Source organism: Phacochoerus africanus, chromosome 5 (genome assembly GCF_016906955.1).
Source record: "Phacochoerus africanus isolate WHEZ1 chromosome 5, ROS_Pafr_v1, whole genome shotgun sequence".
Taxonomy (NCBI): Eukaryota; Metazoa; Chordata; class Mammalia; order Artiodactyla; family Suidae; genus Phacochoerus; species Phacochoerus africanus.
In genome coordinates this window covers 12,013,928-12,026,310 of record NC_062548.1, presented here as the reverse complement: position 1 = coordinate 12,026,310, position 12,383 = coordinate 12,013,928, and the positions used below count along the sequence as shown (strand labels likewise).

General features: G+C 53.8%; 1 protein-coding gene and 1 non-coding gene across 3 annotated transcripts; both read right to left on the bottom strand.

Moving 5' to 3' along the window:
* Positions 1-889: 889 nt before the first annotated feature.
* On the bottom strand, positions 890-12,332 carry BUD23 (BUD23 rRNA methyltransferase and ribosome maturation factor). Of its 2 annotated transcripts, none has more exons than XM_047779866.1 (12): positions 12,213-12,332; positions 12,075-12,112; positions 10,097-10,192; positions 9,920-10,002; positions 9,720-9,816; positions 8,016-8,112; positions 6,398-6,448; positions 5,455-5,540; positions 5,201-5,246; positions 4,978-5,036; positions 1,420-1,509; positions 890-1,301 (listed from the first exon to the last, which is right to left on the bottom strand). In XM_047779866.1, the coding sequence occupies exons 1-12, from the start codon at positions 12,258-12,260 to the stop codon at positions 1,247-1,249; spliced, it is 846 nt and encodes a 281-aa protein (XP_047635822.1). In that variant the 5' UTR covers positions 12,261-12,332; the 3' UTR covers positions 890-1,246. The 2 variants fall into 2 exon arrangements, with proteins under 2 accessions (XP_047635822.1, XP_047635823.1); XM_047779867.1 differs by lacking the exon at positions 890-1,301 and adding an exon at positions 3,660-3,717.
* Positions 1,935-2,064, bottom strand: LOC125128558 (small Cajal body-specific RNA 20). Its single transcript, XR_007135265.1, has one exon. It is a non-coding gene; the product is annotated as a small Cajal body-specific RNA 20 (non-coding RNA).
* Positions 12,333-12,383: the final 51 nt, after the last annotated feature.

Sequence of the window (12,383 nt, the reverse complement as noted above, 5' to 3'; positions counted from 1 at the left end):
CTACACCACAGCTCACAGCAACACCGGATCCTTAACCCACTGAGCGAGGCCAGGGATCAAACCTGCAACCTCATGGTTCCGAGTTGGATTCGTTAACCACTTCGCCACAAAGGGGAACTCCTAGTTTTTTCTTTTTTGGCTGTACTTCCAACATGCAGAAGTTTCCTGGCAGGGACTGAACCTGTCCCACAGCAGTGACAACACTGGATCTTAACTAGCTAAGCCACCAGGGAACTCCCCCCTGCTGTAGATTTCTGGCACAGCCTTAGAACTTGGGGGTGAACTGTGTGGCACGCAGGGGCTCAGAGGCCAAGGATCCCAACTTCCCTCCTCGGCCTTCAACTTCCAGACCTCTGTCCCCTGCACACCGGCCTGACTCTCTCGGCTTTTGCTTTTGTCTGTTCTGTGCTGTGGGCCCAGACCTACCTCTTTCCACAAGTGACCACCAGACCCCTCATCACCTGCTAGTCCTCCCCGCACCCCAGTGCAGGACGTGCCATCCTGCCACTGGCCACTGCCGAGAAGACAGGCCCCGGAGGCAAGCGAGTGCTGGGCCGGTCAGCAGCTGATGCTGCAGCTCAGGGCCTTCAGACCAAAGGGAACCAGAGTCTGGGCAGAGGCCTCAGGCCCATGGGTACCACGGATGCATTTCATCCTGCCCATCCTTGCCAGTGGGCCTCGTGCTGTAAGCTACAGAGTCAGGTCTAAGGCACGTGCAACACAAGCAACCTAGATTCAAGGACTCTACCTTGATCCTTGTGTTAAAACAATGCCTTCACACACGTAAGTTCTTTAAACTGAATTCACACCTGGGAATTAAGCCTCCACCACCAGAGAAACTTCAGAAATTTGTTTAGGCTCACAGAGCCAGAAAAGGCCAGAGCCAGAGTTCCACAGAAAGTGGTTTATTGCTTTTAGAACAAAGTAAGATGCTCTCAGAATTTTTAGCAGAGAAAATACACTTTTAGAACTTCAGAACTTTTTTTTTAAATGGCCTCGTGGCACATGGAAGTTCCTGGGCCAGGGATGGAACCTGTGCCTCCACACTGACCCAAGCCAATGCAGTTGGATTCTTACCCCACTGGGCCACAGCACGAGCTCCCAGAACTTTTCTGAAACACTATTTTTGTCAGCTGATAAAGTAGGCACTTCAGTATAGTAACGCTCCAGAGGTGAGTGTCTGGGCTGGATGGCACAGCTCACAGCAGTGTGGTCCCCAGGCTGTCCCACTGGAGCAGCCACCTGCTCAGAAGCGGGGCTTGCGCCTGCGGCCGGTGTATTGAGTGTCAGGTCGGACCTCCCTGGGCAAATAGCAGGGGCAGGAAGAACACAACAGTTTCAGAAAAAAAGAACAAAGAGCCCCAGGACCCTGGAGGAAGGTGAGCCCCAGTGCCCCCCGCCCCTCCGGCCCGCACTCACTTGCCCTGCCGCCGCCGGCGCTCCTTCTTCTCCAGCACCCATTCTCGGCTCTTCCTCACCACCCCTCGCCTCGCCATCCTGAAAGGGACCCTGTGTGGGGGGACACAGCTATGAGCCAGTGGACCAAGCGGCCTGGCTGGCACCTCAGCTAATCTGGGCAGGGAGACGGGGGAGCTTCCCTCCCAATCCAGTGGCCTCCGATGCCCTTCCACAGCAGACTTCCCTGTTCTGGACACCCTCTTCCTGGTGACACCTGCTGGAGCCAGAGCAGCTGTTTAATAGGAGGTGGAGGGCTAGCCTCACTCACAGCCATCACTGCAGTAGCCACCACCTCTTAGGTGTGCACACACTTGCCTGTGCTGCAGGCAGGGGGCCAAGCTACCTTTTGGGCAACCCGGGCCAGGATGAGCCTGGCAGCACCCCTGGAAAGCCAGAGGCCCTGTGCCCACTGTTGCCACTAAAGGCCTCCATCTGACTGTGCCTGATAGGACCCCACTGGGATTCCCAGCAACTACAAATGTCTGAGGTAGGTAAACAAGGCTGCCCAGCTCATGGCAGCCCCGACAATGGACCTCAAGGGCTGATCTTGGCCTTCAGTCCTGGCTGAGGAGAAAACACACCCTCCACAGCTCCATGGGAGAGGCCCTGAGAACAGGGGGCACCGGGGCCCTCAAACTGTATCCCCACCTGGCAGGTGGAGCCAGTTTGCAGCGTAACTCGCACCATGGAGGCTGCCTGCCATTTGAGCAGCCGTGTCCTGAGCACCTGCACGCACGGCCCGTGGCTGCTCTACAGCGGGTATGAACCTGCCCTCGAAAAGTCCATGGCTGGGCCATGGCAGAGACCACCTGCACTGGACAAAGCAAGCGCAGGGAGAGGCCAGGAGCTGCTCCGCAAGTGGTGGGGAAGGGCAGAGCGCCGGGTCTGGTAAGAACAAGACGGCCACGGAGATAAGCTGGTTATTCCGGCATGCAGAAGGTAGGGCGGCCTTCCAGATGCGAGGCAATGTGTGAAGATGAGGCCCTGGGAAGGACTGAAGGGGAAGGTTACGGAGCAGAAGAGTCCTGTTGCCTGGACTCATGGGTGTGAGGAGGGGGAGGGTCTGTAGAAAGGACAGAGGGTGAGGTCCTGCTGTGCAGCACAGGGAACTCCGTCCAGACACCTGTGATGGGACGTGACGGAAGAGAGTGTGGACAGATGTAGGCCTGGGTCACTTTGCTGTACAGCAGCAAGTGCCAGAATGTGAATTGACTGTAACAAAATAGTTAAGAAAAAAAAGGAAATAAAAGACAAAGGGAGCGCGTCCAAGTGAGACTGAGGGTCCCCGGAGGGCTGAGGGATCCTCCAGCTCCCTCCCTGCCTGAGGACCAGGGGAAGCTGGACGGCACGACATGCCCTTTCTGCTGCTACTTCTCTGTTCTAACCTAATAACGTCAGATTAAAACACTCTCGGAAGCCCCTGGGCTGGGCTGTGAACACCAGCCAGGAGCCTCTCCTCCCTCCAAGAATCAGTGACCCTTTACGACAGAGGAAGGACACGACACAGCCTAGACTTCAGGGTCTTAGAGGCAGTAGTTCTGGAAAGAGGGCCTACAATTAGGGGGCAGGAGGCAGCTGGAGGTGCAGGCCTAACCCCCGGGGGTCTCTAAGGGAGGACAGGCTGTGGGCAGCAGAGTGAACGGGGGCAAGATGGAGGCGTGGAAGGGACCATGGCAGAGTCATCAGGGGAGACGAAGGCAGCAGTGAGCACAGGGAGGGGCCGGACCGCAGGTACCCAGAGGGAAGTGGTCTCTGCCCTGCAGATGCCGGGGGTGGGAGGGGAACGCAGCCTTTGGAGGGGGCAGTTTACCGGGGGAGGGCAGCACGGCTTAAGAAGTCATAGCTCAAGCAAAGCTGATGCCCAAAAATATGGGGGGGGGGAATATGGCTAAATCAGATAAAGGTTTAAAAATTTTTTTCTTAATTTACCTATTTATAGCAAGTGGACAAATGTGACCAGACGGCAGTGACAGCACCAGGAGAAGCCCGACTGGTTTTACAATAGACAAGGGCTTCCTCCCCAGCCCCCAGATCTGAGGACTTGAAGAGGAAGAGCCTGAAGGGGGACGAGGCCCATGCCAAGCACTGGGCAGGGTCCTGTACAAACAAGCCCCTGACTGCTCCACACGAGGCCCCAGCGGTGGCACAGCCCACCCATTTTTAAATAGATAGGAGATGGGTGCTCAGGTCCCACTACTTACCTAAGTTTACAGTTAGGACGTGTCGTCTGTAGACACCGGTGTGAGGACAAGAGGGCGCCTAAGCCGGACGGAGGGAGGGAGTTACACAACTTGCACTTCCCTGCAAAGCGGGGATGGGACCGCTGGCTGGGAGCAAGCGACGGGCACCGTGGCGCAGTCGCCTAGGAGACCCCAATCCCCACGGGGAAGGGGCTGAGGAGGCTGGGGGGGCGGGGAGGGCCAACGGCTCAGAGGGCACCAACCCGAGGCGGAAACGAGGACCACATGCACAGTTTTCAGCACACCTGGGCCTTCCAGCCTCAGCCATTCGCTGCCCGTCTTCCCTCTCACTGCCATCAACCAGCACTAAGAACGGACTTCCTTCGCTACGTTATAATCCAATAATTCCTTCAACAAACATGGAACGTCTTTTGCTAACTAGACACTCTCCTAGTGTCAGGGATATAAATGACAAGGCCCCATCAAGGTTGCATTCTGGTTGGGGACAGAAATAACACCAAGTAAACGAATATTTAGCGCAGTGAAAGGTGTTAGGGAAAATAAAGGGAAGGGGAACTCAACTGAGAAAGGGCAGGATGTGGTTGACATTTAAGCATCAGAGAAAGGAAGGCTCAGTCTTGCTGCACAGCAAGTCAGAGCCCGAGTCAGGAGGGAGACCAGCGAGGCAGCTCTGGGCGGTGCTGACGGAGGCCGGCGGGGAGAGCGGAGGGGGCCGGACCGACTGGGGAGCTGCAGGGAAGCCGGGAAGGGCTGAGAACGGAAAGCACAGAGGGAGGAAGTCTGGGGTGAAAAGCTCGGTGTTGCGGCCGTGGGGCGTCAGGTGTGGCTACTTAGGAGGAACCCAGAGCTGTGACTGAGACCGAGGACAGACCTGGAGCCGGGCACCTCCAGCTGAGGTCTCAGGCAGCACAGCTAAAAGAGGTCCGTCCAGGCTGGGCTGGTGGCCAAAGAGAAGACGAGTTTCACAGGAACGGGGACAGTGATGGAGGCCAAGTGGGGAAGTCAGGGGAGCTATCAGCGGAGTTACGATCAAGACGGAGAAGGAAAAAAAAAGACCACGAAGTGTCCATGGATGTGGCCAGAGAGGCTGGCGGTGGCTTTGACGGGAGCAATTTGCGATGAGACAGAAGCCAGAGAAGAGGCGGAGAGGACGGCAGGGGAGGCCAGCATGAGCTCTGTGACAAGGGGAGGCCGACAGAAAGGGGGGAGAGGCAGGCACAGTCCCAAAGGGCTCCCCGGCCACCTTGGGCCCCGAGAGACCTGGTGAAAGCAGAGAGGAGTGGAGGAGTCCCACCGCTGCATCTCATGAACCCGTTACCTCTCAGCCGTGAACGTGGACTCCCTGGGCTCCTCTTCCTCGTTGTCCTCGGACAGGCCCTGCAGGACCCGAAGTGCTCTTAGATTGCCTTGGAGGTCTTACAACCCACCTACCCCACCCCAGAAGGCCTGGCACCCAGGCCGGAGCCCTTCCAACAGGTAGGCAGCCCACCCCTCAAGAAGAGAACCCCAAAGACATGGGCCATGAACTCAGGGTCCCTCACCTTTGGTAGGAAGGCCGAAGGTCCAGAAAACAAACAGAGGTAGAACCTGAAACGAGAATGCAAAGTGAGGGCTAGACTCAGAAAACCCCGCAGGGCAAGGCAGGTCCCCTGCCCCCCCATAAACATCTGCAGGCACAGCGAGGCCTCGGGGCCTGGGGCCCTGTGACCCAACCCAGCACTGCTCTGGTCCACTCATCAGTGCCCGCCTTCTGCTGCAGCGCTGGCAGCACCCCGGCCCGGCCCCGGCAACTCACTTCTTGGCTTTGGCGCTGTTGGGGTAGTCTACCACCACTCCACCGGTGAAGCCGGCCTTGGTGGCCTGGGTGGTGATCAGCTCCAACTGGGGAGAAAACGGCAGGGGTGTTAGACAGGGCAGCAGGGGGAGCGGCAGTGTCACTACTAGGCCACCCGGGAACTCCCAGACCAGCTTCTTGAAGGGAGTGGAAGCTGGTCTGGGAGTTCCCCTGTGGCCTAGCAGTTAAGGATCCGCATTGTCACTGCCGTGGCTCAGGTTCAATCCCTGGCCCAGGAACTTGTGCATGCCACCAGAACAGCAAAAAGAAAAGAGGAAAAAAAAAAAAAAAAAGCAGCCAGTCTAGTCCCAGGATGGACTGTGCCTGGGAAAACGGAAGGTCTTCTTTATCAAACTGTTCTCAATCCTGGGTCCCTGAAAGCCACGCAGAGAAAGTAGAGGCTAGACTGGCCACAGCAGACACGTCCCTCAGGGGACCCCAGAACAACCAATTCCACTAACGTTCACTTTCTAGCCCAGGGACCCACTCTCCCCACTGGGATCTCAGGAAACAAACGGCCACCGACTGAGAGGCAGGCTCACGCACGTTATTAGCCAGGGACAGCTGCCACTTGTCTATCGGCATTGCTGCCGCCCTCCCCCACTGCTCCTGCACCTCACTCCCCAGAACAGACAACTGAGGTCCGCTCCCTACCCCAACTCCTTCCTCTGCTTATGGCAATCAGTGACCTCAGAGAGTTTTCCTGCTCTCTGATAGAAGACAAAATCCTACCCCACCCCGCGGGGTACCCCTCTTGCTTAAGAGAGGCGCTCCCTCCCTCCTTTCCACCCATCAGCCTAAGCTTGCTCTGTCACTTCCCAGCAGCAGGAGGGCAGGCAAGGGAGGAGCAGGACAGCTCCCCTCCTCCACCACTCCCTGCCCCCCTACCAGCCCAGGGGCTCACCTGCTCTGAGTTCTCGGGGTACAGCTGCAGGACAGCTCGGGCTCCACGGACCTGCAACAGAAATATGTGCAACTGTACAAGTACCCCCAAGGGGTCAGACACTCCTTTCCTTATTCACAGAATAACTGTTCGATTTTTTTTTTTTTTAGTCTCTTCAGGGCCGCACCAGCAGCATATGGTTCCTAGGCTGGGGTTGAATCAGAGCTGCAGCTGAGGCCTACACCACAGCCACAGCTCTCATCTGAGCTGTGTCTGCCACCTACACCACAGCTCATGGCAACATCGGATCCTTAACCCACTGAGCGAGGCCAGGAACTGAACATTCGTCCTCGTGGATGCTAGTCAGATTTGTTTCTGCTGAGCCACGACCAGAACCCCTGACAGAATATTTATTGTGTTCCATTACATGTAAGGTACACTGCTCTCAGGGCTGGGGACATAGGTATGAACAAAAGAAATGACCCCTGAACTCCTAGAGCTCACTCACATTTTAGAGGGGGAAGCAGCTAATTGAAAGTTGAGTAAGGGCCACACACAAAAAAATAACCTAAGACAAGAGATGGTGCATGACAGAAACTACTGAGTTTACTTTGGGTTCAAGAAAGGCCCCTCTCTGAGGGAGGCTTGAGCAGAGACCCGAAGGAATATAGCAGGAAGCTGGCTGTTAGTGTGTCTGAGGGAAGAGCACCTCAGCAGAGAGAAAACCAATCACGAAGGACCTTGGAACTTCGGGATTAACCCCAGGGTCCGGGCAGAAGAGAAACCACACAAATGCACAAGACCACCAGCCCTAAGCAAGCCAGGGGCGAGGTGAGGAGACTAAGGAGACCAAGAAACACGGGGCTCCTTAAAAAGAAAAGTCAAAGAACTCAGGTTTAAGACTTAGAACCTCAAACTATCATCTAATTCTAGTAAATGACAAAAATCAACACCATTACTGCTAAAGACAAGATAAAGCTATTTTTTTTTTTTGCTTGTGAGTGCCGCACCTGCAGCACATGGAGATTCCCAGGCTAGGGGTCCAACTGAGGCTGTAGCCGCCAGCCTACACCACAGCTCACAGCCACGCAGGATCCTTAACCCACTGGGCAAGGCCAGGGATCGAACCCGCAACCTCATGGTTCCTAGGCGGATTGTTTCCTCTGAGCCACAATGGGAACTCCCAAGATAAAGCTAATTAAAGGCTCTCTCTGTGGTAAGTACCCACCCTGCCCAGCACGGGAGCCTCCACAGTGCGGGGAGGGCAAGGTGGGAACTGGAGGATGTGAGCATTCTAGAAGGTGTCCCTTGTGTTGCCTGGATATGACGTCCCTGTCTCTGTGAAGTCCATGCCCCCAAGCCAGCTTCTGATAAAATTCAGCAGAGCCAGCACAGGAGTTGTGATCGGTCGGCTTTGGACATCTGTGTCTTTGCCTTTCATGAGCGTGTCAGCCCCAAGCTCTCTGTTGAGACTGGAGACTTGGGCAAAAGTAACCGTAGTACAATCCTGCCATTCCAGGTGGTGCCGTCTGAATGGCCTTGCCACAGGACGCCTCCCCTTCATCGGGCTACCTATGGGCCAGGCGGGGCCGGGCAGGGCCAGGCTTCAGCTCCGACTCGTGGGACGGCCCATACTCACCAGAACAGCATACAGAGAAGAAAAGAAGCAGTACAGGCGCTTGGCAGGAATGTCGGACTTCTTGTTGGCATTGCAGAGCCACTGCACGGCAGAAATGCTGCGAGAGGAAGGGACCCAGTCAGGAAAGGGGACCGACCGACCGACGCGCGTAGCACCTCAGTGTCTTCACCGCTCACCCCGCACGTCCTCCGTCTGCAGGCCAAACCCTCCCGCCCACAACTCTCTGCTGGCAGGTGCAGGTCGCTTTTCTAAAACCCGGTTCACACAGGGTCAACAGAAGCTGAGCACGAACTTCTGGCAGCCAGTCCGAGGAAATATTTCTTCAGGCTTGTTTCTACCCGCACCTCGAGTTTCACATTCCTCAGCCCATCAGGGTGCTCCGCCGCTGCCCCTTCGTTCCTTGCCCCCCTCCCTCCACGCAAGGGAAGCCATTCGCTCTCCCCCTAAGTCCTTTCAGCTGCACCTGCTAAGTGTCGCCATAACAAGGAGGTTTAAAACCTCAGGCTGCTGGGGTGTCCTCCTTCCCGGCTTTCCCTCCTCAGTGCCGCGCACACACAGCCTCAGACCCCAGAGCCCGCTGCTGTGCCCGACGGCTCTGAGCGCCCCCCACCCCCACCCCCCGGTAAGCACTCGGCACCACCGCCACTGCTTCGACGACCTCACTTTTCTCTTCTCTCCCGTCTTCTCTTAAACGACCTTCCCGTCTTCTCTTAAACAAAGGCCTCATCTAGTCTCTGCCTGGCTCCCCATCAATGACTGAATAAAGCCCAAACTTCTCTGGATGGGGTCAAAAGCCTTCTAGGAACCAACCCCACAGAATCTCATCTTCCATGGAATCTCTCAGTCATCCCACCTCTAGCAGATCCCTTTCTGCACCCCTTCTGTGCCTCTGCTCAGAAACCCTCTCCTTGACCATCCAAATGCCTCCCGGCCTTCAAGGCCCAGCCCGGGCCCCTGCCACTCGAGGCCTTCCTGCGCTCTTCTCTTCCGAAGTCTGGTGGGTCTCATGACACCCTAATGCCCACCTCCATGCTTCACGCTTAATAACCTGCTCCAGGGGTTTCCCGTTGTGGTGCAGCGGAAATGAGTCTGACTAGTATTCATGAGGACGAGGGTTCAATCCCTGGCCTTGCTCAGTGGGTTCAGGACCCAGCATTGAGTGAGCTGTGGTGTAGGTCGCAGACGCAGCTCAGATCCTGTGTTGCTGTGGCTGTGGTGTAGGCCGGGGGCTACAGCGCCAATTGGACCCCTAGCCTGGGAACCTCCATATGCCTCAGGTACGGCCCTAAAAAGAGAACAAACAAACACACGTATATATGTATATATATGTATATATATGCACACACATATATCTCTGTGTTCCCGAACATCAGGGTTCAGTGTATTGTGGCGACACAAAGCCTGCATGGGGTCTTCCATAATGGGCCCACTTTCTGAGAGCAAAAAGACAAGAAAAAAAAAAAAAGGAACAAAAAAACAATATCTGTTCCAGGTCTTATAGCACCTAATAAGCCACAGAGAGGCTTAAAAACCGAGACTGTTTTATTTCCACAAACTCCACAGCACTTAGAACAATTTCTTGCATGTCACAAATGTTGGGAAAAAAAGCTTGCTATAACCACCTCCCCTCTTATAGACAAACTACAAGTGACTATTACTAAGCACTGGCCTGCAGGACTAAAAGCAGCACGTGAAGTCTCTTACCTGATACAACCATCAAAGGAGCCTGGTTTGAAGGGGATGCCCTGACCCATGTCCCCAAGAAGCAGGTCTCCTGAAGTGTCTCGGTCCAAGGCCGCGTCTGCATTGGAGAAAAGCAGGTGAGGGAATGAGACGATATGGATCAGGGCTGCACACCTGTGGAGGGTAGGGTGCCCAGCCCATGCTCGACAGGACACACTTACCCAGCATGGCGGGGCTGATGTCAATGCCCACCCAGTAGTGCCCCTCATCCGAAAGGTAATCTCCACTCAGCCCAGAACCGCAGCTAGAAGACACACACAAGCAAACCGTGACTCAACAGCGTGAGCAGCAAAGACACCCCACCACCTGGACTATCTGAACGGGACCCAGGATCTCACCCAATATCCAGCAGGTAACAGGGCTGATCCTCAGGGAGATGAAGGAGCTCCAAGGCTCGCCCAGCCATCTTGGTTTGGACATCAATCATCCGTGAACTAGAAAGGCAGAAACACAAGCAAATGGTAGAGTTCTGGGCTCAACCCTTACCCAGACCAAGAAAAGCCAAAGAGAGAGAAAAAGCAAGAACACTCTGAGGTATCCTTTCCCAGTCAACAAATTCAACCACAACCATTTCAAAGTGACCCCAGGGAGCTCCTGTTGTGGTTCAGTCAGTTAAGAACTCGACAGTGTCTATGAGGATGCAGGTTTGACCCCTGGCCTCACTCAGTCGATTAAGGATCCAGTGTTGCTGTGAGCTGTGGTCTAGGTCGCAGATGTGGCTCGGATCCACAGTTGATGTGGCCATGGCTGTTCTGTAGGCCAGCAACTGCAGCTCCAATTCAACCCCTAGCCTGGGAATTTCCATATGCAGCAGGTGCAGCTGTAAAAAAGGGGGGAAAAAACTAAAAAGTGACCCCAAAAGTCCATGGGATACATGCTATTTTGTTGTGACACAAATCAAGACTGTACCAGCAGCAAAGCTAATGTGAAGGGAATAACTCATTTACTTATTGACCAATCAGTGGGTATTTGACTTTATATTACTTAAGGCTTTGATACCGTATTACTTAACAATCTGTCTTCTAGTAGACTTTATCCACCATAGTTACTCTCATATACAAGGGTCAACAAGGCACGACAAATAATCTACAGCAGGAGTTTCTGTCATGGCTCAGCGGAAACGAATCTGACTAGCATCCATGAAGATGAAGGTTCAGTTCCTGGCCTTGCTTAGTGGGTTAAGTAAGCGTTGCCGTGATCCATGGTGTAAGTCACAGACATGGTTCGGATCTGATGTGGCTGTGGCTGTGGTGTGAGCCGGCAGCTACAGTTCCTATTTGACCCCTAGCCTGGGAACCTCCATATGTCGTGGGTGCGGCCCTAAAAAGACTAAAAAAAAAAAAGGTCTATAGCAGTGCTATCCATAAGAAATATAATGCAAGCCACACAAGACTTTCTAGAGGCTACAGTTAAAAAGAAATCATATATATAAAATTAACTGTAATAATACTTAACCTGACATACTTTATATCTTACTTAACATAGTATGCTCAAAGCATCATTTCATTCATAACATAAAAAATGATCAATAAAATGTTTTACATTTTCCTCATACTAAGCATATCAGATGAATTGTTTCAGTAGGAGACTGATAGCTGGCCACTGGTTACCACATGGAACATTAGAGATCTAGAGTGTACCTGGCTTCCCCAAGATCCAGGGAAAGAATCAAACATAAGTTTTCAAAATGCCTAAGACAGGACTCTGCAATTGGAAAAATGTTTGTATTTGCTACATGACGACTGGCCAGATTTTTTGCTGACTCTGTCTTGGCCTCGAACAAAAAAGAGAAAAAAACAAGTACCTGCAAAACTTTCCACAGAGTACTGTATGGTTTAGAATAGGTTTGGTAGTCCCTGCTCTAGCTCTCACCTGTGAAATGACTTGGCAATTACACAAAAAACTAACCTCTGTGAAATTCAGATACTATACTAGCAGCTGTCCTGAGAAATACTAAGATGATGTAAGCACTCTATGAATATTATTTCCTTCCTTCAAACAGTACTGACCCCATACACGCTTCCACTGCCTCCTACCTATTTTACCACGTGCTTAAAATAAGCTGTCATTTTAGAAAAAAGTAGATATGATCCTTCTCATTCTGATGCTAAGATCACTAAGATCCAGAGAGTGTGGATTTTAGTAACCTTAAAGTTTATTTAAAAGTGGACTTTGCCAGTGTCACAAATGGGATGAAACAGATCCCTTCCTTCCCGCACCCCCAAATTCCGATTGCTTTCCAAGAAATGTCCGCCATCAGGGCAACTTGCCGGTTCCCGACCCCCGACGCCCCGCAAACATCCAGGCTCCCCTTACTTGCGTACGTATTTCCGGGCTTCATTTTTGTCGTAAAACTGCAGGAACGAGAAAGAAAAAAACGGGAGTCGGAGGAGGAATCAAGTTGCCGAGGCCCTAGGAGAGGAGGAGAGGGTACCCGCGGGCCACAGGCCTCACCAGCTCCGGAGGCCCGCTGTGCTCCGGTCTCCGCCCGCGGCACGCCATACCCACGCCTCAGCAGCAGGACTGCAACAACCAGTTCCCGGAGCCTGGCTTTTATGTCATCGGCCCGGCGCCTGGCTCGTAATACGCATGCTCCGCCCCTCTGCCCGCCTTCTCTTTTACTCG